General features: G+C 39.5%; 2 protein-coding genes across 21 annotated transcripts in view; both read right to left on the minus strand.

Moving 5' to 3' along the window:
- The window catches only part of ZC3H11A (zinc finger CCCH-type containing 11A), a 40,151-nt gene extending 26,938 nt beyond the window's left edge, over positions 1 to 13,213 (minus strand). For 6 of the 19 annotated variants that reach the window (XM_032622040.1, XM_032622209.1, XM_032621409.1 and 3 more), the window contains exons 1-3: positions 5,775 to 5,912; positions 1,418 to 1,616; positions 213 to 332 (exon numbers count right to left, since the gene is read on the minus strand). In XM_032622040.1, coding sequence (XP_032477931.1) covers positions 213 to 332; positions 1,418 to 1,471 — 174 coding nt within the window. In that variant the 5' untranslated portion in view covers positions 1,472 to 1,616; positions 5,775 to 5,912. Of the gene's footprint in view, positions 1 to 212; positions 333 to 1,417; positions 1,617 to 5,774; positions 8,461 to 12,237; positions 12,387 to 13,043 lie in introns of those variants that run through there. The other 13 variants (XM_032622278.1, XM_032621597.1, XM_032621858.1 and 10 more) reach the window with 12 other exon arrangements.
- ZBED6 (zinc finger BED-type containing 6) lies at positions 213 to 11,336 on the minus strand. Of its 2 annotated transcripts, XM_032621091.1 has the most exons (4): positions 7,181 to 11,336; positions 5,775 to 6,222; positions 1,418 to 1,616; positions 213 to 332 (listed from the first exon to the last, which is right to left on the minus strand). In XM_032621091.1, the coding sequence occupies exon 1, from the start codon at positions 11,313 to 11,315 to the stop codon at positions 8,373 to 8,375; it is 2,943 nt and encodes a 980-aa protein (XP_032476982.1). In that variant the 5' UTR covers positions 11,316 to 11,336; the 3' UTR covers positions 213 to 332; positions 1,418 to 1,616; positions 5,775 to 6,222; positions 7,181 to 8,372. The 2 variants fall into 2 exon arrangements, with proteins under 2 accessions (XP_032476982.1, XP_032476424.1); XM_032620533.1 differs by having other exon boundaries at positions 5,775 to 11,336.
- Positions 13,214 to 25,209: the final 11,996 nt, after the last annotated feature.

Consider the following 25,209-nt stretch of genomic DNA (forward strand, 5'->3'; position numbering starts at 1 on the left):
ACAGATTACCAAACTACCTTTAAGAAATATGATACCAATTCATACCATGTAACATCTAGATATTAAGTGAACATTTTAATGAGAGAAATTTCACTAGGTCATTAAAAAAATTTAACTCACATGTTATATGAAATGTTGTTTTTTATCCCCATATTTTTTATTGGCCCATCAGGACGCAAGACTACTTACTATAATACAAACTGAAAACTTACATCAATCTCCATGTGCCGAAACCTGCACACCTGTCGAAAACAGCGCCCTTCCTGCCATAATGTGCAAACAGTTTCATTTCCTAATGCAGCTTCACAGTGACGGAATGGACAACTGTCACCCTGTAAACAAAGAGAATAATACAGAAAAGAACTGTGGTACCAAACTAGATCCCAGACAAAATGTTCACTGTACATTTCTTGGTATCTAGACAAACACAAAGGAGTAAGGAGAGACAGGTAAAGTAGAAAACAACTGACATGAGATGACACGAACAATCTGAGGTCAACAAATTTTTAATTTCCTAAAACCTATTTCTTGACAGCATCCTACATCTGATCTGACAACGTGAATGACACAAGCTGAGAGATGGGGCTGAAAAAGACAAATGGGAGTACTAGGTACTCTTTAAAAATATATTTTACTATTAATCTTCAAAACCATTTCATACATCCTGACTTGTGTAACTAGTTTTTAATGGAAAATCAGAAAGTTAATAGATTAGAATTTAAGTATAATTCCATACTTCACTATGTATTTCATACAACGTTAATATCTGAAACAAAATGCTACTGTTGTGCAACTTGCTATATAAAATCAAAGCTTTGCTCAAAACTGACAATTTTAAACACAGCACCAATATGATTTAAGAAAAATTTTTGAAAAAAAATACACATGCATAGAATTAGTCATAAAGGAACAACAGAAAACAGCAGACAGATCTAAATGGAGCTATAGAAGAATCAAGCTGAAAAACAGGAAGCTCTGACAAAGAAAAAGCAATAAAGCTGCAAAAGCTTATTTAGAAAAGTGGCTTTAGTATTCAGCAGGAAATCTGAAGCAAGAAGTCAAATTCAACCCACCCATTCATTTAACACAAAGTAAATAAAAGCAAAGTTGGCCAGCCACAGTTAAAGTGTTCCCAATTCTAAAAGCACCCTGAACAGATTAATTACAGCTAGAACACTGAATGATGATTAAATGCTATGAACCTTTTTATTTTTGGAGAATATGGAGAACATAAAATGAAGAGAAAAAAATGATGAAGAATGAATTCCCTTAGGAATGCTACCCTTTACTAAAAAACTGACAGCAGATAATAAATAGCTGAGCAAAACATATAGACGACTTGGTATACTGGGAAAATCTTATCCAATTTTATTAGGGAAATCATAGAAAGAAATGATTTAGAGATGCCAATTCTTACTTTAGTACATGTAGAATAGAAAAAAAAATAGCAGTCTTCGCCTTGATTAGGCATGCTGAGTAGATCCTCAGATGAGAAGTGGCTTCTTGAAAACAAGCCACTGCTTCCTCAAGGCGAGGACCAGCTCCAAGTCCTCTTGAAATGGGTTTAATCTTCCAAAAGACAACTCAATCACAGGAATTGTCTTTTAAACGTAATCCTAAAATGAGAAGACAATGAACGAAAGTATTTCAGGTAAATTCTTCTAACTTTCTCCTCCAAATCACCTTGACCAATGAGATCACATTGTTAAAACCAAATTTTAATTGTATTAGTATGTCTATATTGCCTATAACAGAGCCTTATGAAAACTGATTCACATTTTATTCTGATGTGAAAGTTGTACATTCTCATCTACAATGTAAAAGTTTTGTTAAGAATAACCATGCTTCTTTCTTTTGCACTCTCTATGGTGCTTCGGCATAAACTAGGGAAGCACTGCACACTCAATAAATGATCTGCAGTTTAGATTATTAATGGGACTTGGATTATTTTACACAAGATAATTTGCGAAATCTACATTTCTGACAAACCAGATTTTTTTTCATCTTGTTGGATGGAAGTTCCAATATTTTCACAAGCATTTTTGTTATTTCAAAAGTATATAATTTTAAGTATGTGGGAAAAACTGTCTCACTAGAAAAATTGGTGAAACAATTACCCCTGAAAAATCTGTAGAGCTAATAGCTAATATAATTAAGATGGACAAAGAGCTGCACACCAATTGCAAACAAGGAGCAAAAGAAGTTCTCAGGGCTTGACCCATAAAATAGTGTTTATGCAAAATGACCAATATTCCCTCCCGCCTCAGTCCCTGCCATACCCTGGCCCCCTGCACTACAGGGTTCAAGAAAGAAAGCTTCTAGAGAAGTAAAAATACATGACAAGAGCACAAGCCAGAATTTGGAAGGGGTTTCTACAAACTCCTACATCAGAAGGTCAGGTTTCAGAAACACTGATCTAGGGACTTCCCTGGTGGTCCAGCGGTTAAGACTCTGTGCTTCCACTGCACAGGGCGTGCAGTCGATAGGGGAAGTTCTGCATGCTGAGAGGTGCGGCCAGAAACAACAACAACAACAACAACAGAAACACTGATCTACAATTTGAAATCAGCTGAATCAAATTCCTTCATATTTCCTACTAACAATTCCTAATCCAAGAACAGCAGGCCATGACAAAAACCAGCCTTTAAGTCAGCAACCAAGGTTAGAAGAGTTATGTTACTAAACATACCTTCAAAATGTACATACCCTATGACTTCCGATTCCATTTCTAGAATTTATCCTGAGATTAATATTCAACAAATATGCAAAATAACAGTGCATAAGAAAGTTCATCACCAATTTCTTCTAACAATGAAAAACCACCGAGAAACCTAAATGTTCAAAAACCGATGCATCTATAAGCCAAGGAATGACACGGATTGCCAGCAAACACCAGAAGCTAGAAGAAGCAAGGAAGGATCATTTCCCTACAGGTTTCAGAGAGAGCATGACCCTGCCAACAGAACACAGACCAAAATGTTAGCAGCAGTTACGGCCATGGTAGTAGAATTACAGGTGGCTACTGATTATTTTGTTTTATGCTGAGAATAACATTAAGTTTTCTAATATAATGCAACACAGACATAAAAAATTTAAGTTTGCCCTAACTGACCTGACCATCACTGATCCACGAAGGGCTGGACCTTTAATAGCACCTCACCAATCCACTACCAGGATTCCTCTGACCGCAAACACAGGGAATGCATTCCGCCTTGTAGGGTACACCAAAAGGTAACTTTAAAAATCGGGGGGGAGGGGGATGTCCCTGGTGGTCCAGTGGTTAAGACTCCACGCTCCCCATGCAGGGGGCCCAAGTCTGATCCCTGGTCAGGGAACTAGATCCCACATGCTGCAACTAAGACCCAGTGTGGCCAAATAAGTATTTAAAAACTGGCAGAAGAGGGGCTTCCCTGGTGGCGCAGTGATTGAGAATCCGCCTGTCGATGCAGGGGACACGGGTTCGTGCCCTGGTCCGGGAAGATCCCACGTGCCACAGAGCAACTAAGCCCATGAGCTAGAACTACTGAGCCTGCACTCTAAAGCCCGTGAGCCACAACTACTGAAGCCTACTTGCCTAGAGCCTGTGCTCCGCAGCAAGAGAAGCCACCGCAATGAGAAGCCCGCGCACAGCAACAAAGACCCAATGTAGCCAAAAATAAATAAAATAAATTTTTTAAAGAAAAGAACATGATCAAAGAAGGTTTATTCCAGGACAAAGAATGGTTTAATACTGGGAAATTCATTACATTAATAGAATAAAGGGGGGCTAAAAACAGAAACTCTATGGTATCTTAAGATTTCAAAAACAGAAAAACGGAGGGAAAAAAAGATTGAAAATTATAATTTTTTAATGTTAAAATGGCTTAACAAAAAAGAAAGCTAAAACACAACATCTACTCCCAGTAAAAACTCTTTGTAAATTACAAGGAACCTCCTTAGCATGAATGTACTAATTCATCAGAAACTATCAACACATGAGACATGGTAAAACACTGGAGGTAAATCACTCAAGGCAAAAAAAAAAAAAAAAAAAAAAAAGGCAAAAAAAAAAGTCTCGCTGTCTGCACCATCATTCAACACTGTTCCAGAGTCCAGTATATGCAATAAGGAAAAAAAAGTATAAAGATTAGAAAGGATGAGGCAAAAAATTTAGTATCTGCACATTATATGCTTCTAAACTATAAAATCTAACAATCAACTAAAGAAATTTAAAATAAGATATTTAAAAGATCAATAAATTTCCTATGTGCCAGCAACAATCATTCAGATAATAACATTGAATGCAATTCAATTCAAAATCTCAGTGATACTTTATTTTTATTGGAACTTGACAGACTGCAAAATAACCTAGAGTAACTGAGAAAAATAAGGAAAATCTTAAAAAGAATGAGAGGCCTTGTGCTTCCTGATATTATCATAGATGTGAAAGATAACATTTAAATGTAATATTGGCAAATAAATGAGTACAAGATTAACAGAATCCAAGCAATTTCTGGAAAAGGTGGCATTTGAAATTAACCAAAAAAATTAGCTACCCATTTGAAAAAAACAATTACTACTTCATCATACAAAAAGGTTCCAAGGGAATAAAAGCAAGCACGGCAAAGAGGCTTTAGCTCACTAAAAGCACTATATAAGATTCTAAATTCATAACTACGCTGAACAAAAAAACAAGCAATATTTGACAATGCTTAATGGGAGGAAGAGAGGCAATGTCATATAATTACAATCCTTAGATTACTTTTTTTTTTTTGGGGGGGGGGGGCGGTTCGCAGGCCTCTCACTGTTGTGCCCTCTCCCGTCGCGGAGCACAGGCTCCAGATGCGCAGGCTCAGCGGCCATGGCTCAAGGGCCTAGCCACTCCACGGCATGTGGGATCTTCCCGGACTGGAGCACGAACCCGTGTCCCCTGCATTGGCAGGCGGACTCTCAAGCACTGCGCCACCAGGGAAGCCCAGATTACATTTTTAATATAAAATATATAACCACCCAAATACTGGGGAAAAAAAATGCATGCTATTTTTTTTATAAGCTCAGGATGGAAAACACCTGTCCTTAACATGACACCGAAGTTACAAACCGTAATAAAACTGATGGATTTCACTACATAAAATGAAAAACATTCACATAGCAAAAGGTTTATCAGCAACACGGCCAAAGATGAATATCTTCACTAAAAGGGATGTGTTAAGAACTTTTAAAAATCAAAAAGACTTTATTAATTCAGTAAATTGGTATAATCTCTTTAGGGAATTTTAACAATTCTACAAATTCGCATCTAAGAAGTGGTTCAAAGAGATAGTTCACATATATGTGTGTACAGAGCTGTTTTTGGATGCAGGGCTTTTTTGTTTTTAATGGCAAAAACCCAAATGTCTATCAATCAGGGATACATTATATTATGGCACATCCATCCATATAAAGGAACACTATGTAGTCATTAGAAAAAGGTGAGGCAGAGCTATGTGTATGGACACTGAACTATGCCACGATAAACTACTAACAGTGCTTTTCTCTGAGGAGGTGGAATTACAGGAAGAGTCCACCTTGTTTATATTGTTTTTACCTTTTTTATAAAGTGCATATATTATCAAAAAAAGAGGGGGTAGGGATATTTCCATCAAAAAAACTAAAAACTCATGAACAATTACAAGAAAAAAATGTGTTGACAATATTTTTTTGATTTTCTCACTGATCCAGGAAAATTATGCCTTAAATTACAAAAATGTTCACTCCTTTCATCAGGGAAAAAAAGAACACATTTCCACACTTACATGATTAGCTGGTTGCTCTCAGCAGCAATGTCTGTGTCTTCACTGAGTTCCAATCTATTACGCCTGTAGGTCGAACCAACACTCAATCCATGAATTAATAATAATGAGGCAGAAAGAATTTTCCTCCTCACATTGCCAAGGAAACCTCTCAGCCACAATTCAAACACAGGGCGTGTTTTTAAAACATCTCCCAACTACTGAGAGATTTAAGTCCATTCAAACAACCTTTGTCAAACTGGAGACAGCTAGGGTTAGTTATCTCCTCAACAAAAAAACAACAAAAAAGAGTTCATATAAAGATGAACTTGAGATTCAAAGAATTATTAAAAAAAAAAAATCCATCTTCCATAGCCGAGCAATTAATTTAAAAAGAAAAAAGAAAAAGAAAAAAGAAAAAGAACACCAAAATTCAATAAGATCCAATTTCTGGTCTTCAAGATTTCTTCACCTATTAAGAAAAAAACAGAAACCTTCCCCCATCTTTATTATCTGTATAATAAAAACATACTTGTATGTAAAAATATAAAGTGTTTTATGTATAATATACATATACATATATACTAACTGGCTTATACACACACACACACACACATACACAAATGTGTAGAAATAAAACATTTGGGTAAGTTTTCCCTTTTAAAATACACTACAAAAGCTTTTAAATTTGAGTTCATTATAAAAATAGTGAACTTCCTCTTCTACCAAAGTATCATGAAGTATATTAATATGTTACACTTAATTTTGCCCAGCCCACAAAATAAAGGTGAAGGGAAATCCTCACACATATATCGATGTGTACAATGTGGATGTATATATATCATCACATCATCTTTTATCACCTTCAGGGAGTGTTTAACCAAAAAAGATAGAAATGTATAGTTATAGAGTAACTACAGAGTGGTGCAGCAAGCTGTAGAAGGCAGAGCAGCATTATAGTCATCCTGAACTGGCACTGTCAAAATTACAGAAAGCTTCTATCTAATAAGGGAAGATGTTTTCCTTCTGTTATAGCAACACCAGTGTCACCGGCATGACATTCAATGGTGGCCCTGCAAAGGCTTGCTTATGCAGCCTAGATCCAAATTCTTTACTAGTGATGGCTTCAACTATAGATTTTATAATTATCCATTTACTCCAGTTAGTAAAAGGGTAAACTTTTGGAGTTGAAATTTCATTTCACAATGGTACATTTACCATTTAAGAATTTCAAAAAAAACGAAAAACAAAAACAAAAAACAATTTTGATACATAGAAATGAGTTCTAAATTTTGAACCAGCCCAGTAACAAAGCAATTTTGATTCTCACGTAATAAATACTACATAATTTCTAGGCTAAATCTTGCCAAATACTACCCAAGACAAAACTAAAATCAAAACTTAAAAAAAAGTGGACACCTTTTACTCACACTTAATACTAGTCAATTTTCCAGGAAATTTTTGGGCAGGGAATATCCCCAAATCTAAAATGAAAAAAAGGAAAAATTGGGATCTTACATTAGTTATTCAGTCTGAAACTTTTAATAGACTTTTACTAAAAGTCATCATTTATGGCCTCCCACTCAATCACAAAAACATACTTCCAGAGTGGAAAGGGACAAGATCAATTGAGATCAATTCTCTCATTTTACCAGTGAGGCAATGATTCCTAACACATGAAAATATTGACTGCTTTTTTTAAATAAGAATTACGGCCAAAATAATCTCATAGTTAAGAATACAGTATTATGGATCATTCAGTATAATTTTTAAAAGACATTTAAGATCACTTAAATTCAAAGAAACATTCTGTGGGAAAGGGATACTGGTTTGTCACAGTATACTCATGGGGCTTTCATTCCAATTTCCATTCAATCTTTTTCAATTCTGTAAACTTTTTGTCATTTACCCATAGATTATATAAAAGTAGCTAATCTTTGTTTTTACAATAAAAGTTAAAAAGGGCAATTCAAAGACTAAAAGTAATTTCTTCCTAATTGTTTTCTCATGTTTCCTCTCTATAGAGACCCAATCTTAAATATAAAGGGCAACTCTACCACACTTAGTAAGTTGAAATTATAACGCTGACCAGTATGAGGAGGCAATTAGGAATTCCCAAATATAAAACAATTTTGTGAACTCTGTTTTTGCCAAGCTGTAAGTATGAATCAGGGTTTTTAAAGAAATAGAAAAATGGTGGTGATGGGGAGAGATACTAGTATGCTTTTTCTCTATTTCATTGGTTTCAGAGCAATCAAACTTCCCAGGTTGAGAGAAATTTTTACTTAAAACCAATTACTAGTTCAATCTACCAGCCAGAAATAGCCTAAGGCCTTTCAATGCTGCACTATATTTTTTAAATTAAAAGTCTTTTTTTCTCTCAATTGGTATAAACAAAATTTCAAGTGACAGCTACACTGAGTTACTACTATGAAATCTTTAATCTTCACTTTGTCAACATTATATTACCCCTGAGGAATTTTCAGCCCTTTCTGTGTTTTCAGGTTTCCCCAGATTGTGCATAAAGAATAATTAGTATAACTGTATACAACAATTATAGCAATTAGGACACAGTAACATAGCAATAAGTTGCCCATTTTAAATGGAGAAAGGAAAAAGAAATTAAGATAATATTTCTTTTTCATTGCTTTGAATAACTTCATTCTCAGGATCCCAGCTCAGAACCAATGAAGAATAATCATAGTTAACATTTTTCAAGTTCATTTTCAGAAACATCAGCTGTTCTATATTGTCAAAGTCCAGGCTCATGATCTGCTTTGGATGAAAGTGGCTATTTGCAGTAAAGATACATTCAGACTGCCAACTACACATGGGGCAGCTCAGATACTGAATGGCAACTTGGGTCAAAGCTGGCCATACGCTCACCTTCTTCTGCCAGTAAATCAAAGGGTCATCACCTCCTGAGGTCTCTGAATACTTCTCTTTGAAGTATTCATCCACTACTGCCATAGCAGAAGGAAACATGAAGCTTTTGCCTCCAATGGCAACATTATCTGCAGCTGAACTATCAACAGACCCTGAACTGGAGGTGCCTTCTCTTATAGATGAGGTAAATGAATCAGCTCCTACTATGCCTGAGGAACCAGAAGCTTCTGAAGTTGCAATATGGCAGACCTCTGATGAAGATTCCATATAGTTACAAACTTCTTCTGCAAGGATCTGCTTATAAGTTTCCAAATCAGCACCTTGAGGGAAAAAGTCTTCCAAACTGTTTTTAAAGCAGGGGTCTAACAAAGCAGCCAAGATACAGGGCTTGGATTTGAGCATGGCACTTAACAGGGTATCAGTTTCAAGTTTCAGAGATAAACTGTCTACCAGATTGAGGGCCTGAGTAATACCTCTAACTTGAAAATCTTCTCTGAGTTTCTGCAGGGAAAGGAGTAGATGATGGATTAGGGGTAGCACCTGATTCAATCCTGTGGTCTTCACACTCACTTTCTGGGTGGCCTCCTCAAATGGTTTAAGAATATCACAAACATACGTCATTAGAGTCCACTGAAGGGAGGTGAGCACAACTCCACTGGCTCTACCAAGACTATGGTGAACTGAGTAACAATGCTCCAAGAGCCATTTTAACATATAAAAGGTAGAAATCCAATGGCCAGCTTCATCCTGCTTCAAATTTTTCCATGGAAGTTGGTGATCATTTTGGAATTCTTGTAGTATCTGACGGGCCTTGACTGAATGACTAAAATGATGACAGGTTTTCCTAGCAGCCACTAACATGTTCTCAATGCTTTTGTGCTCACAGAAAAAGTCTTGAATGACTGTATTTAAACAATGCAAGAAGCACGGCACATGGGTAAAACCACCATCTTTGACTGCATGTACTACATTAGAAGAATTGTCAGAAACGATGAAGCTAGGGATGAGGAAATTAGGAGAAAGCCACAGACCAATCTGGTCACTTAATTCCTGTAAAATGTTGGTTATCAAACAGTCTTTGGCCAAACCTGTTACACAGAGAACTGCCCACTTTCTAAAATTGGGGATCCTGCCATTACTGGAAGAAGGTGTAGTTTGCAAAGAGACCCAGTGTACAGTCACAATGAAATAGTCAGTGGATGGGTCATGGGTCCATATGTCCACAGTCAGGTGGATCTTTTGGCTTTGAACATTCTCCAAAGTTAAGAAAATTTTTTCTCTGACCCAATCATATAATTGAGGCACAGCCTTAGTGAAAAAGTAAGTTTCAGATGGTAACCTATAGTCAGGGGCCACAATCTGCATGAACCTCTGAAAGGCTGGAGTTGAGAAATAGTTGTAAGGATGCATATCTTCCACAATCATTTGAATAATTGCTTGACTTATTTGACTTGAGGTTGAATTTTCACAATATGTTGTTTCTTGTTCCTGTGCATGCATTAGAGTGTCTTGCTCTGCAACAGGAATAGGACTCTCAGATCTTCTATTTTCAACCTCTAACACAGGAGGTTCATCTGAGTCAGAGTCACTAAGGTCCTCAGCTGTTATATCCTGGCTGCCTGTAGACTTCTCTCCAGGCAAAGTATCACTCAAGAGATCATTTCTCTCAGTCTCAGCTTCATCTAATCCATTTCCAACTGCACCACTGTCTTTGTTGGCAACTGCCCAATGGATGGGATGTGTGGCCTGCAGGTGTCGTTGAAGTGTTGAAGTTCCTAAGTGAGAACCCGGCCTACCCCGGCTCACACTTCTTTTACATATATTACAGACAGCTCTTGAGATGTGCTGAGGATCAGTATAGAAAAAATTCCAAACTGCAGATGTCTTGGCTCTTGTTCCAGGAATTAAGGCATGCTTGACAATGTTACTTTTGATGAGAAATCTCCCTCTTTCTGCCTTCAGGGCATCAGATACTGATTTATCACGTTTCTTTCCCATTCCATTATTATCCAATGGATCAGTAGGGATATATTCAAAGCTTCCACTGCTTCCCGCGGAAGAGGGAGATAAAGGTACATCCAAAGTAAAATCCTCCTCCCCACTAGTAACTCCAAATTTGTTGGCCCTGGTCCAGTGAGGTGAATGCCTTGCCTGCAGATGTCGCTGAAGAGTAGATGTCCCGAGATGGCTACCTGGTTTACCCCTGCTAACACTTTTTTCACAGAGGTTACAAATAGCCCGCCAGGTGTACTGGGGGTCAACATGAAAGAAGTGCCACACAATGGAGGTCTTGGCTCTAGTACTAGGTAAATAGATCTGTTTTTCTATATTGCTCTCAAAAAGACTTTCTTCATCCTGCTCAGGGGCATTGGAAGCCAACAAAGCAGGGGCATCTGCAACTGGCCTCCCAGATACCAAATCCTTACTAAACTTTTTCGAAAGGATCAGTTTCTTTCGTCGCCTTTTCCCCTTAATTCGCAAACCCTTCTTTCTTTTCTTTTTCGCGGGCAATTTTGCCTCTTTATCCAGTCCTTCTGCCACCATCTTTCCCTCTACCACATCTTCATCTGTATTAGACGTAATAGGAACACATCCCAGAATCCCGGCACCACTAAAAGTGCTACATCTTCTGCCAGGAGAGAGTGAGGAAACTGGTACACTTAAGGTACATACACTCATTCTTTTTATGTCTCTGAAATTCGTACCAGAATCTATTGGTGGGTTTACTCCTCAAACAGATATACAGCTGTTCCTCTCTACTTGCATTATCTTTTCTCCAATTTCTATGGGGAGTCAAATTCCCGTTGGACCAATGACTTCCAAACCAGGTTATTTTTGGAGGAAAAATGACAGCAATGGAGAACATTCCCAAACGCTTTCACAGAGGGCTTTAAGATCCCTTCCAACTTTCTGAGTTCTGAATTCAAACAGTCCAATTTACTCATGTTACAGAAAAAAGAACTGAGGCCTACTTTCCCAGAGTAATAGAGTTGATCAGTAGCAGCTAGAAACCAGGTCCTCCAAATCCCAGGTTCATGTTTTTTCTGCTTCAAGAACTATACCTGCTTGAAATGTCTTCAGTTTTTAAAATATGTATTTTGTATGCTGCCTCATGATAGCAACATCAATTTCCCTTAATTCTGAAGTTAATTATTCTCAGTAAATTTCATTTAAACAAAAACATAGTGCATCATTCAACATTCATCGTTTAGGACTGTGATTTGGCAATACAACCCAAAATGTCAATTCTGGAAAGCTAAATCAGACTCCACATACTGGTCATTAACAGCAAATTCTAGTTGAGGCCTTTCAACTCTAATTAAAAGTAACACAATTTTTAAAAAATGTGGGTACCTAAAAAAAATGCTTTGGGAGTTAAATTTTACTCAGAAGCTGAATTTTCAATTTACTGTTCGTATGGAGAGTTAATCCATGCTTGGTTTTCAAACATTTTTAGTCTGGAGAAGCTTTACAGCCTGTAAATGAGTAACTCCTAGGTTGGACTCTATATGAGCAGCAAAAACTGAAATATTAGCTTTAAACCACTTCCATGCCTTCTCGGTTGATCCCTCCCCTTCCCCCAATACCTACATACATTTACCCTAAAAAGCATCGCTATCACTAGTTCAGCCTCCTTCTCAAGGTCCAGAACCAAGGCCTGGAAGATGTCAACAATATGGGCCTTCCCCATAGGAATCCGCACCGATTATGGGAGTTTAGGGGGTGTTCTTCATTACGGTTTCATCAGTCCTACAAGGAGAACGGAAGTGTCCCTGTTGCTCTTGACTCCGATGCTGAGGGCTGGGAGTGGGAAGTGTAATTAAGGTAGGGAAGGGGTGTAGGATACCGGAATAAGGTCGGTGGCTTTCTGTGTGTGGAGTTTGAGAAAATCTCCCAAGTAGTGGGACCCTGGAGAGGAATGAGAGTAGGTAAAATCAGCTCCTGGCACTCAATTTGACTTAGGCAGCGGGGGTCCGCTCAACTACGGAAACTGTTGCCCCCAAAGAAAGCAATCTAGTGTCAGTTCTCCTCTGGGAGTAGGGAAACAAGTCGGCTTCCTGGGGCTGCTCCGGGCTCCTACAGTTTCACCAACACCGGATGTGGGGGAGGGGAAGAAGGTTCGTTGGGAAAAGGAGCAGGCGCCGTGGGGGTGGGGTGGGGTGGGGTGAAGTGGGGTGGGGGTGGGGTGGATGGGAGCGGGAGCCTGGGGCTCCCAGCCCGCCCCGGCGACGGCAGCGGCCGGGAGGTGGGGGAGGGGGTCGTTACCGCGGGGCCGAAGGACCCGCTCTGACTTCCCGGGCTAGGCCGCGACCCAGGGGCGAGGGGAGGCCGTGGCCACTCCCCTCGCCCTCTCCCCCACCTCCCCGGCCCCAAGCCACCCGGGAAGCAAAAAACGGGTCTAGTTACCAGAGAACAGAAACTTTACCGAACCGTCGACACTATCCCCGACTCCCGTTTGCTGCCACGTCTTTCTTCTTTCTTAGCCGCTGCCGCCCGCCGTCCTCTCAGCAGCAACACCAGCAGAAACCCAACACTGCCAGAGTCAAAGATGGCGCCCGGCTACAGGCTCAGCTCTAAGACCCGGCCACTAAAAGTGCCAGCACGACGCAAAGCGCAAAGATTCTGGGAGTTGTAGTTTCCTCTATGAGGCGCGGCTTAAGATGGCTTCCCCGGGTAAGAGAGGGTCACGTGAGAGGAGAGGCGATAAACCGGTGGCGTCCCTTCCTTCCTAAGGCACGCGTTTCAGAAAGTTACGGGTGTTTTGAAACCGTCTTTGATTTAAATTTTTTTAATCAAATTCACGTAATAAGCGAGGAAATCGCGAGAATTGTCTCTACCAGACAGTAGGCGCTCAGTTTATTCTCACCAGAGTGTTTGCTTAATGAATAAATCGTCCAAATCCTGTGTTAATTTGATTTAGAAATAAACTACTTTTTTCTTGCAATGTTGAAGGATTTGTGCATTTATTTTTATTTGAAGAAGTGAAATGGGTTTGAGGGAAGTTTCTTTTATTTCTTAAAACAAATTTTAGTTTTGGAAAAACAATTCATGCTCATGAAGAAGTTGACAAGGATTGAGACGTGAAAAAGGAAAAAGATCACTTGCCTACCCACTTCATTATTGATATTAGCCTGTATTTTCCCATTTGAATGTCTTTCCTTTTTTACCCCGATTATAAAGTAATGCATGAGTTTTTTAAAGGTAATAATGGAGAAATGCAAAGGTAGAAAGTTTAAATCTGCGTTAACCTCATTCCTGAGAAATAATCTCTCATTAATTTAGCATGTATTCTTTCTAACTTTTTTGTATGCAAATATACTTAAATATATTGCACTGATACAAAAGGAGCCCAAGATCCCCCCTGGGTTATAGGCTCAACAGAACTTGCTTCGTGGCAACATTTTACTGAACTGGGATAAAGGACCCATTTCTGCTACTAAGGAAGGATACACTTGATGGTAAAGCTGATGGGATTCCAGGCCTCTTTTATTTCCTCTTGGGCTTGTTTCCCCACCTACCAGCCTAGTGAGAGAGTCCCAGCCAATCCAGACGGGTGAGTCTCTTCACACTTGAGCTGCTATCTCCTTTTAAAGTGAGAAGCCACAGCATTAGAATCGTAGCACCAATCCCTGTATTACATAACAATAATCTGGTTGCCATGTCAACCAGCCCTACAAGCAGGTTCTTGGTAACCAGTTTCTGTCTGTGCCACAACACCTAGGGTTTTTCAGTTTAACAGAAGGCTTTCCAAACAGCTGAAATGTTTTCCAGACTAGGACTTTCAAGCCGCATCCAAGACCTAATACGTCACCAAACTGTAGTTTCGGCCTCTCCCAGGAGTGAAATTTTAATTTCCTGGTCAGCACTAGTGAGGCAATCTGCCTGATAAGATTCCCCCCTACCTTTCTCTAAGAAAGGGTAAATTTCCCCCAAATAATCCACCTTTAACTTCCTTGTCCCACCTGCTTTCTGCCTGTAAAAACCTTCCATTTTATACAACTCCCTCCTTCTATTTGTTAGATGGGATGCTGCCTGGTTCATGAAACGTTGAATAAAGCCAATTTCATCTTTAAATTTACTCGGCTCAAGATTTGTTCTTTAACAATAGTTATATTTCATCAAATCTAAGGTTTCATTGATTATAGCGTGCATCTTATTTTACAGGCCTCTAAGAGAAAAAACTGCCACTTAAACTCTGACAGGCCATTGATCAGAGATATTAAAATTTGATAGGATGTTCATCTCAGAATGAATGAAATACAGTAATTTCAGGATAAGAACAGGCTAAAACTATGCATATTGCTTTGCAACTTGCTTTTTTTCTTCCACTTTACCATTTATCTTGAATATCTTTTAATGGTCATCAGTGCTTAGAGGCCTACCATATTTTTTTTAACAGCTCTCATACCATGGTAAGGCTGTTTTGCAGTAAATTTCATCAGTTCCTTTCTGATGGAAATAATCCTGTTTCTGTCTCCATTAGTCTCTCCCAAGGGGGAAAAGAAAAATAATGGAGTAATAGGGACACTGAAGAGTGCAGAAGTTAAAAGCCTCTGGCTATTAAAAAGAGGGAGAACTAGTTAGGAAATCCTCTGAAGTCCAGGTGAGAACCCACATGGGGATCCCCCCCACCCCACCCCATATATACAAACAGAATTCTCAGGGGTGGATGTGGGCTTGCCCCTTGTTTGTTAAAAGGGGATAAATTATCTAGGCCAAGGGCACAATGCCAGATTTTCCCTACTCACACCCCACCTTGATTCTAAATGAATTTCAAACAATCTTTAGACCTCTTCAGTAAGTAATTGACAAAACATTTTACGATGTGCAATGTGAGAGCAAAGGTTTTGTAGAGCCCTCTAGAAAAATAATGCAAAATTATTGAGAATTGATTCAAAAGTGAGTATTTATTTAGACTAGGAAAGGAAATCACAATAAATTACACATAAAAAAACCTTGCACTATATATATTACAAACTCAAAAAAGTCATACTTTTTTTTAACCAATAAACTATAATCCTCTATAATAGACTTTTCGATATATTTAGCTGCATAGTTTTTGATTGCCTCTTCATATGACAATCTTGTAATATTTCTATAAAGAGAATAAAAAATACATCAGTCTTCCCTCTGGAATTTTTAATAAAAATAGTTTTATCAATGATAGTTTAGAAAAGTCTCTTATTTCACAGCTTATTGGTAAAATTGGTGAAAATTATAGATTTGTTGTCAAATTTAGGGAAACTTCCAGCAAGTTTCTTACATATGTAAGCACTAAGACTTCATAGAATATTGAATTATTTAATATATTCTTGACCAGGAGAGAACAATCATTTTTGCTAGATATATTAGTTATCTATTGCTACATAATAAATTATTCCTAAATTTACTGGCTTAAAACAATGAACATTTATCACCTCACAGTTTCTGTGGGTCAGGAATTCAGGAGCAGTTTAGCTGGGTGGTTCTCGCTCAGGTTCTCTCATGAGATGGTAACCAAGTTGTTGGCCATCTCTACAAGTCATCTGAAGGCTTGACTGGGGCTAGAGGATCTATTTCCAAGCTCTCTCATATAGACCTCAGTTTCTTACCATGTGGACCTCTCCACGGGGCTGCTCAGGATTTTTCCAAACATTAGTTTCTGGTTACATAAATTTCAGACCTTGTCTCTCCTCCACAATGTACGTGCCACTTATATCAAGATATGACCTCTGGCCCTACAACTTCGGGTCATAATGCCAGATGAGTCTACATAGCAGGTAATAGGGGTATTGTTGAAAGCCATTTCTACGCCTAAATGTCTGGCAATAACTTAACTCTAAGTGAAAGTGACTGTACACCACATAAATAAAACCCCAAATATTTGTATCGCAACTCAACTTCCTCTTAGCAGGATCCCAAAAATGTCCAACAAGGGGAAGGTGTTGGAGAGAGAGTCTGAGTGAAAAGAAACAAGGATCTTAGTCATTGCTATGAAAATATCTTACTTATGGAATTTTATGATAACTACATGAGCATATTGCTAAGGCCTTGCCCAGAGCCTTGAAGGGGGCTTGTGCAAGCAGGGGGCCTGAAGGTTAAACTTCTTTAGCTTCATGCTAAATCCTCCTCTCTTGGTATAGTATGTTGACTGTGGAGCCATATGATCTAGATTCAAATCCTGGCCTGTCCCTCCTCTGAAGCTCTAGCCAACTCTGTGGGCTCCACAAGTTGGCAGTAGCCCTCTTTTTGTACTTCCCACATTAGAGAACAGAATGGGAGGGGAACTACCACATGAGTAGCTAGTCCCTTCTCTGACCCCGTGTCCATCACCACTATCCATCAACCTTCCTCTTTTTCTTCCTGCCTTTGGGTCTCAAATGTCTGACATGGACATGAGTAAGGAAATAGGAACCAACAGAGTCTCCTAGCAAGGAGCCTTGCACAGGAGTCACAAATACCTGTTAACTGCAATGGATAAATTAAAAACTTCTTGCTCTAGCTGCAAGACCAGAGCTGGTATCACTGAAATCAACCTTCCTAGGACTGCCTTCCCCTCTTCACTCCCAGTGCTTTTCTTATTTCCTTATATAGAATTTTTTCCTTGGTATTTAATTTTGGAGTGGGGTAACTGTAGTTCTGTTGGATGATGGGTTAGTTAAGAAAAAGCAGATTAGGTTCTCATTCCCATTTTTCTTATACTAAGTATTCTTCTATGTTTAGGTCGCTGTGCTAGGCATTGTGAGGAATCCCAAATAGGCATAATATGTGGAATTGCCCATGTGGAACTTTTCCAGAAGACATGATAAACGTAAAGATAAATAACTGCCATGTACTGTACATCAAGTGTCCAGCTACAGTTTAGACCTGGGATTACAAACTCAAATGCTTACATGAGCCAGGCACGTGTGTATATGAGAATGATGAGCCAGGTGTAAGAATAAAACTCGAGGGACTTCCCTGGTGGTCCAGTGGTTAAGAATCCACCTTCCAATGCAAGGGACGTGGGTTCGATCCCTGGTCAGGGACCTAAGATCCGACATGCTGCGGGGCAACTAAGCCCACGTGCTACGACTACTGAGCTCGTGAACTCTGGAGCCTGTGTGCCACAACTAGAGAAGCACGTGCGCCGCAATGAAGAGCCCGTGCACTGTAATGAAAAGATCCCACATGCAGCTATGAAGATCCTGCATGCCGCAAATAAGACCTGACGCAGCCAAGCAAGTAAATAAATAAATAAATATTTTTAAAATTATTTAAAAAAGAAGAATAAAACTTGAGAATGCATGCCCTAGCTAAAGGTCCCACTGTTACATTCAACTCCAGCCTAGACTTGCCAGGTGGGAATGCCTGATTTTTCAATGGAAGCCAGAAACTCAGATTTTTATGTGAAAATTTATGATTAAGCTGATTCAAATGAAACAAACAAAAAAATCACTTCATGGCCTGGCCTGCAACTCTACTTTAGTTCTAGAAAGGAAGAGGTGGTCATTGAAAAGTGCAGTGTTCCAGGAAATACTTCCTGGAGGGAGTGAGACCTAAGCTGACCTTAAAGTAGGACAGAGTGAGAGGTAAGTGAAGACTATGTTAGGGAGATCCCTGAAGGAGCTAGGAGAGAAATTCAGCTGGGGAAGAGTCTACAGACTATAGGAAGAGAGAACATTGTAAAAGTAGGTTGGAGAAAGATTATGGAGGCCCTTGAATGTTGGAAAGGCATTTGAATAATATTCCTTGGACATTAGGAATTCCCTGAAGACTTTGGAACAGGGACAGAAAGGTAGAGGATGTGACATTTGCAAACTTGTGTTTCATAAAGGCTAAACTAGTGGTGATGTTCAGCAGGAGTGATGACAGTAAAGAGTCAATGGGAGAATCGAGGAGTGGTCCCTTATTGATCCTACCCATGATCCCCTCTGGTCTCTTGTATTATTTTTTTTTTAAGGTAAGACATAGCTTTTATTGTCATTGTTTTCTTTTCAAATACTTATTTATTTTGGCTGTGCGGGTCTTAGTTGCAGCATGCAGACTCTTAGTTGCAGCATGCGTGCGGGATCTAGTTCCCCCACCGGGGATCAAACCCGGGCCCCCTGCATTGGGAGTGTGGAGTCTTACCCACAGGACCACCAGGGAAGTCCCCATTGTCACTGTTTTCTAAAGAATGGCACTACACTGTACGTACCATTCTGAGACTTGTTCTTCTCGCTTAAGACTATCTGGAGTTCTTTCTAAGCTGGCACGTGTGTGTCACCTCAACCCTGGTTCAGCTGCAAAGAGCTCTGCATGAAGAGTTTTGAGTCTCCCACTTGCAGAGTAGGGTACACCCAGAGCCATGCAGCAGCTTCTCTACTGACAACTCCACTAAGAGTGATCTTGACCCATTTGAGTCTTTGCTTTTAGGGTATGAGGGGGACACTATGAGCACTTAAGAGGGTCCTTGTATTTAAAAAAAAATTTCTTTTATTGAAGTATAGTTAATTTACAATGTTGTGTTAGTTTCTGGTGTACAGCACAGTGATTCAGTTATACATATATATACGTATTCTTTTTCATATTCTTTTCCATTATGGTTTATTATAGCATATTGAGTATAGTTCCCTGTGCTCTACACTAGGACCTTGTTGTTTATTTTTATACATAGTAGTGTGTATCTGCTAATCCCAAACTCCTAATTTATCCCTCCCCCTGTCTTTCCCCTTTGGTAGCCGTAAGTTTGTTTTCTATGTCTGTGAGTCTGTTTCTGTTTCATAAGTAAGTTCATTTACGTCATATTTTAGATTCCACATATAAGTGATATCATACGGTATTTGTTTTTCTCTTTCTGAGTTACTTCACTCAGTATGATAATCTCTAGTTCCATCCATATTGTTGCAAATGGCATTATTTCATTCCTTTTTATGGTTGGGTAGTATTTCCATTGTGTATATGTACACTACATCTTTTTTATCCATCCATCTGTCAATGAACATTTAGGTTGCTTCCATGTTTTGGCTATTGTAAATAGTGCTGCTATGAACATTGGGGTCCATGTATCTTTTCAAATTATAGTTTTCTCCAGATATATGCCCAGGAGTGGGATTGCTGGATGATATGGCAACTCTATATTTAGTTTTTTAAGGAAGCTCCATACTGTTTTCCATAGTGGCTGCAACGTAATTCCTACCAACAGTGTAGAAGAATTCCCTTTTCTCCGCACCCTCTCCAGCATTTGTTTTTGTGGACTTTTTAATGATGGCCATTCTGACCAGTGTGAGGTGGTACTCACTGCAGTTTTGGTTTGCATTTCTCCAATAATTAGAGATGTTGAGCATCTTCCAATGTGCCTGTTGTTCATCTGTTTGTCTTCTTTGGAGAAATGTCTGTTTAGGTCTTCTGCCCATTTTTCGATTGAGTTGTTTGTTTTTTTGTTATTGAGTTGTATGAGCTGTTTGTATATTTGGGAAATAAAGCCCTTGTCGGTTGCATCATTTGCAAGTATTTTCTTCCAGTCCATAGGTTGTCTTTTCGTTTTGTTTATGGTTTCCCTTGCTGTGCAAAAGCTTGTAAGTTTGATTAGGTACCATTTGTTTATTTTTGCTTTTATTTATGTTGCCTTGGGAGATTCGCCTATGAAAACTTTGGTATGATTTATGTCAGAGAATGTTTTGCCTATGTTCTCTTCTAGGAGTTTTATGGTACCATATCTTATATTTAAATCTTTAAGCCATTTGGGTTTATTTTTGTGTGTGGTATGAGGGGTGCTCTTACTTCATTGATTTGCATGCGGCTGTCCAACTTTCCCAACGCCACTTGCTGAAGAGACTGTCTTTGCTCCACTGTATATTCTTGCCTCCTTTGTTAAAGATTAATTGAATGTGGGTATGTGGGTTTCTTTCTGGGCTCTCTTTCTGTTCCATTGATCCAGTGTCATTTTTGTGCCAGTACCATGCTGTTTTGATGACTTCTTTGTCTGAAGTCTGGGACGGGTATGCCTCCAGCTTCTTTCTTCTTCTTCAGGATTGCTATGGCAATTCTGGGTCTTTCATGGTTTCATATAAATTTTAGGATTATTTGTTTTAGTTCTGTGAAAAATGTCATGGGTAATTTGATAGGGATCACCTACAATCTGTAGATTGCTTTGGGTAGTATGGCCACTTTAACAATATGAATTCTCCCAATCCAAGTTATCTCTTGTATTTTAACTTGTCTCTCTCTAAGTTGTTCCCCAAAGGCTAGTAACATATATGAATCCCCATTCCATTTTTTAGAAAGGCTGGGGTGTGGGTATAGGCAAACATTATGCTCAATTCCTTGTTTCCCTCTGGCACACCTACTTTCTCATTTTTTTCTATAGATTTATTTATTTTGGGCTGCATTGGGTCTTGGTTGTTGTGCGCAGGCTTTCTCCAATTGCGGTGACTGGGAACTACTCTTCATTGCGCACGTGGGCTTCTCATTGTGTGGCTTCTCTTGTTGCAAAGCACGAGCTCTAGGCACACAGGCTTCCGTAGTTGTGGCACGCGGGCTCAGAAGTTGTGGCTTGCAGGCTCTAGAGAGCAGGCTCAGTAGTTGTGGCACACGGGCTTAGTTGCATCCGTGGCATGTGGGATCTTCCTGGACCAGGGCTCGAACCCGTGTCCCCTGCATTGGCAGGTGGATTCTTAACTACTGCGCCACCAGGGAAGCCCCTACTTTCTCATTTTATCTTCATTGCCGAATTCCTTGGCTCTTTCTTCACCTCTCATACACGCTTCTATATATTTCATTTGGATTTATATCTGTGTGGCTTCTCTGAAATTACTGTAGTAGGGTCATTAGTTGTAAATTGAATGGATCCTTTTCTGTGCTTATTTTTCTTATTAATCAGCATTTATTGATAGTTTATTATGTGCCAGATATTGTGCTAATAGCTTTATATACATTATCTAATTTAATCCGGACAGTAACTCTATTAGATAAGTAATATTATTAATCTCTTTTTGCAAATGCTTATAAAGTTCTGGTGATGTGTCCAAGGTGTCATTGTCGGTAAGTGGCAAAACTAGGTCTGTCCAACTCCAAATCATTATGCAATCATTTGGCCTCACTCACCATTTTCTTTCTTTAAACTCCTCCTCCCATGGTTTAAACGACAAAATTCTGTCTTGGTTTCCTTTCAAATTCTCTGGCTGCCTGTTCTCTAGGTCCTTTGTAGGTTTCCCCTTCTCTATCATCTCTCACTTAGTTGTGATTCAGTCCTCAGCCCTCATCTTTTCTCACTCTGCATTCTCTCCGTGGGTTATTTCATCCATTTCCTTGGTTTCGACTATGAATTAATTATATGTGGTGACTCTCAGATCTGTATCTCCGACCCAGATCTCTCTCCAACTGGCTTTAGGAATCTTTGATCAGATGTTTCAGAGGCACTTTAAATTCCAAACAAAAACGGAAATCATCATCTTGTCCCCAACATCTATACTTCCTCCTGAAGTCTTTGTCTTAGTGGATGGTGCCACTCACCATCCACCCAGTTACTGAGGTCAGAAATCTGGGAATGGGGACTTCCCTGGTGGTCCGGTGGCTAAGGCTCTGCGCTCCCAATGCAGGGGGGCCAGGTTCGACCCCTGGTCAGGGGACTAGATCCCACATGCCTCAAGTAAGTGTTCACATGCCACAACTAAAAAAAAAAGATCCCATATGGGGCAACGAAGATCCCACGTGCCACAACTAAGACCCAGTGCAGCCAGATAAATATTAAAAAAAAAAAAAAATCTGGGAATCAATGAGGACTTCTCTCTTTTCTCACCTTCCATATCCAAATACTTAGGAAATCCTATTGACTTTACCTCCTAAATATCTCTTGAATATTCCTTTTTCTTTTCCATTCCCATTTCTTCTGCTTAGTTTAGGCCTTTATCACTTGTTGCTCATTTTCCAGATTGCTGCCACAGCCAGCCTCCTCATTGCTTTTGCTGCCTGTCCATCTTGCCCTCTTCTTAGTCTCCCTTCCAAACAGAATTTCTCTACCACAGAATTTCTCTTTCTAAAATGCAAATATAATGTAAACGACACACACACACACACACACACACACACACACACACACACACACACCACACACTTACTTATGCACAGAAAAGTTTCTGGAAGAATCTATAAATGGTGGTTAATTGAAGAGAGAGGAGCTGGATGTCTGAGGTGGAATGGAGACTTTTATTATATTTTTTTGTACTGATTCAAATATTATTTTACTATATATGTTACTTTTATTATATAAAAACTAGTTTTTAAAAATGACTTCTCTATACTTTGACCGAGAAATTCTACATCTAAAAGTTTATCCTGGGCTTCTCTGGTGGCGCAGTGGTTGAGAGTCCGCCTGCCGATGCAGGGGACGCGGGTTCGTGCCCCGGTCTGGGAAGATCCCACATGCCGCAGAGCGGCTGGGCCCGTGAGCCATGGCCGCTGAGCCTGCGCGTCCGGAGCCTGTGCTCCGCAGCGGGAGAGGCCACAAGAGTGAGAGACCCGCTTACTGCAAAAAAAAAAAAAAAAAAAAAAAAAGTTTATCCTATTCTTGTACATACACATGAGCAAAAGTGACATATGTACATGGATATGATATAACCTAAATGCCAATAAATACTATAATGGCTAAGTACAAAAATAGTACAGACATACAATGAATTTCTATGCTGTCATGAAGAATGATGTGCTTTGTACTATGTACCTCTGTGTATTAATGTGCATGAACATGCAAAAGAGCATATTCGATGATATACCACTTGTATATCACAGAACATCTCTGAAAGATTTTTTAATAGACTTAAAACAGTAGTTGCTTCTAGGGAGGGACAAGGGGACAGGGGATATCTCCTACGTAGCATGGGAGGAAGCTTACTTTCACTGGCTTATAGTGTTTGAATTTTATACCATGTTTATGTATTAATCTATGCAAATTTTTTAAAATGCATATAATTTTAATAGGTAATATAATCCATTTCATGAAAAGAGGCACAATTCACTTGGATTGTCCTATACTGACTGGAAGCTATCTTGCTTCTCCAAGCTTCTTTATCACTCATTCTTTGCAGATACACAGTTTTATGCAAAATGAAGGAAGGTTATACTAGTAATGGTTTTAGTTTTGTATTCCCTGATAGGCTGGCTAAATATGGTTTCCTACATTGGTATACATGGTGTTACTGAAGGTCACTCCTCTTACCCTCTCTTCCATGTTCACAAACACGTGATCTCTCTGTATTGTACTGATAAGCTCTTCAAAACACATAACATGCCCCTTAATTAGGACTTATTTATGAATCAGAACAATTCCAAACCTGTATGTTAAAATTAAACATTACTCCCCTATTGAAAATCCTTCCAATCCTGTTCACTGCCTTTAGGATAAATTCTAAGCTTCTATTAATGTCTATTATTATTAAAAATCTTACTCCTGCCTACCTATTCATCCCAAAAACTTGCTAGTCCACTCTCCTCCAGTTCTTTGCTTTGTCTTGTTGAATAACCTGCAATAACCTGAATGTGTCCTACTTCTCAAGCCCCCATACTTTTACACATGTAGTTTATTCTGCCCCCAAATTCCTTTTTTCCACCCTCAGTCAACCTACTGACTGGTTACCCCTGAGTTCCAGCAGCCTGTGCTTTGTCACATGGTTCAGGAATCGGCTTATTGCTCATTTGTTTCTTTCCACACACTGTAAACTCATTGAGAACAGAAACATCTTGCTCATCTTCATAGCCCCAGTGCCTCAAGGCATTCAATATGCGTTTGAATGAATTTTGGGGAGTAAATGCTAAGATTGCATACATAGGGGAATAGGGTTTAACAGCCAGGGAGAGGAATTTGGATAATTACAAATAAGGAACCACTGTTCTTGTGCAAGGGAATGACGTGACAAAATGGAGTGGGAGAGAGAGAGGCTGGAGGGGGAGAGATTAGATAGTCAGATGTTGGGAGCAAGTTGGGTATAAAGAAATGAGGACTAATATTAGGGCTGTGGCCCTGGGATGGGTAGGGAAAGCCTAAGGGGAAACTGGTTTGGGGAGAAGGAGAGTTTATAGGCAGAAACAGGCAATAATAATAATAGCTACCATTTATTGAACATCTGTACCATGTACATGCTAAGTGTTTTACAGGCCTGGGTGGACCTTGAGCTTTTGCTGAGAGTTTAACAATGCCCCTCCCCCAGTGCATCTATTTGGTTTTGGGGTTTGATTGTTGTGGTTGGTGGATTCTGGTGGAATCCCTTGTATCTTTCTGCAGCCATGAATTTATTTAGAAACTAATCCATCCCACAAAACAGAGGGAACAGGAACTCTGACCCCACTGAGATTTAAGGTTACAAAAACATGACCGATGGGACTTCCCTTCTGGCACAGTGGTTAAGAACCTGCCTGCCGATGCAGGTGACACAGGTTCTATCCCTGGTTCGGGAAGATCCCACATGCCGCGGAGAAACTACGCCCATGCACCACAACTACTGAGCCTGTGCTCTAGAGCCCACGAGCCACAGCTACTGAGCCCGTGTGCTGCAGCTACTGAAACCCGCATGCATAGAGCCTGTGCTCCACAGCAAGTGAAGCCACTGCAATAAGAAGCCCGTGCACTGCAACGAAG

This window comes from Phocoena sinus, chromosome 1 (assembly GCF_008692025.1).
Source record: "Phocoena sinus isolate mPhoSin1 chromosome 1, mPhoSin1.pri, whole genome shotgun sequence".
NCBI classification, from domain to species: Eukaryota; Metazoa; Chordata; class Mammalia; order Artiodactyla; family Phocoenidae; genus Phocoena; species Phocoena sinus.

Excerpts from the sequence above, each read along its gene's own strand:
- ZBED6 (XM_032621091.1), bottom strand. The coding sequence starts at position 11,315 with ATGAGTGTATGTACCTTAAGTGTACCAGTTTCCTCACTCTCTCCTGGC.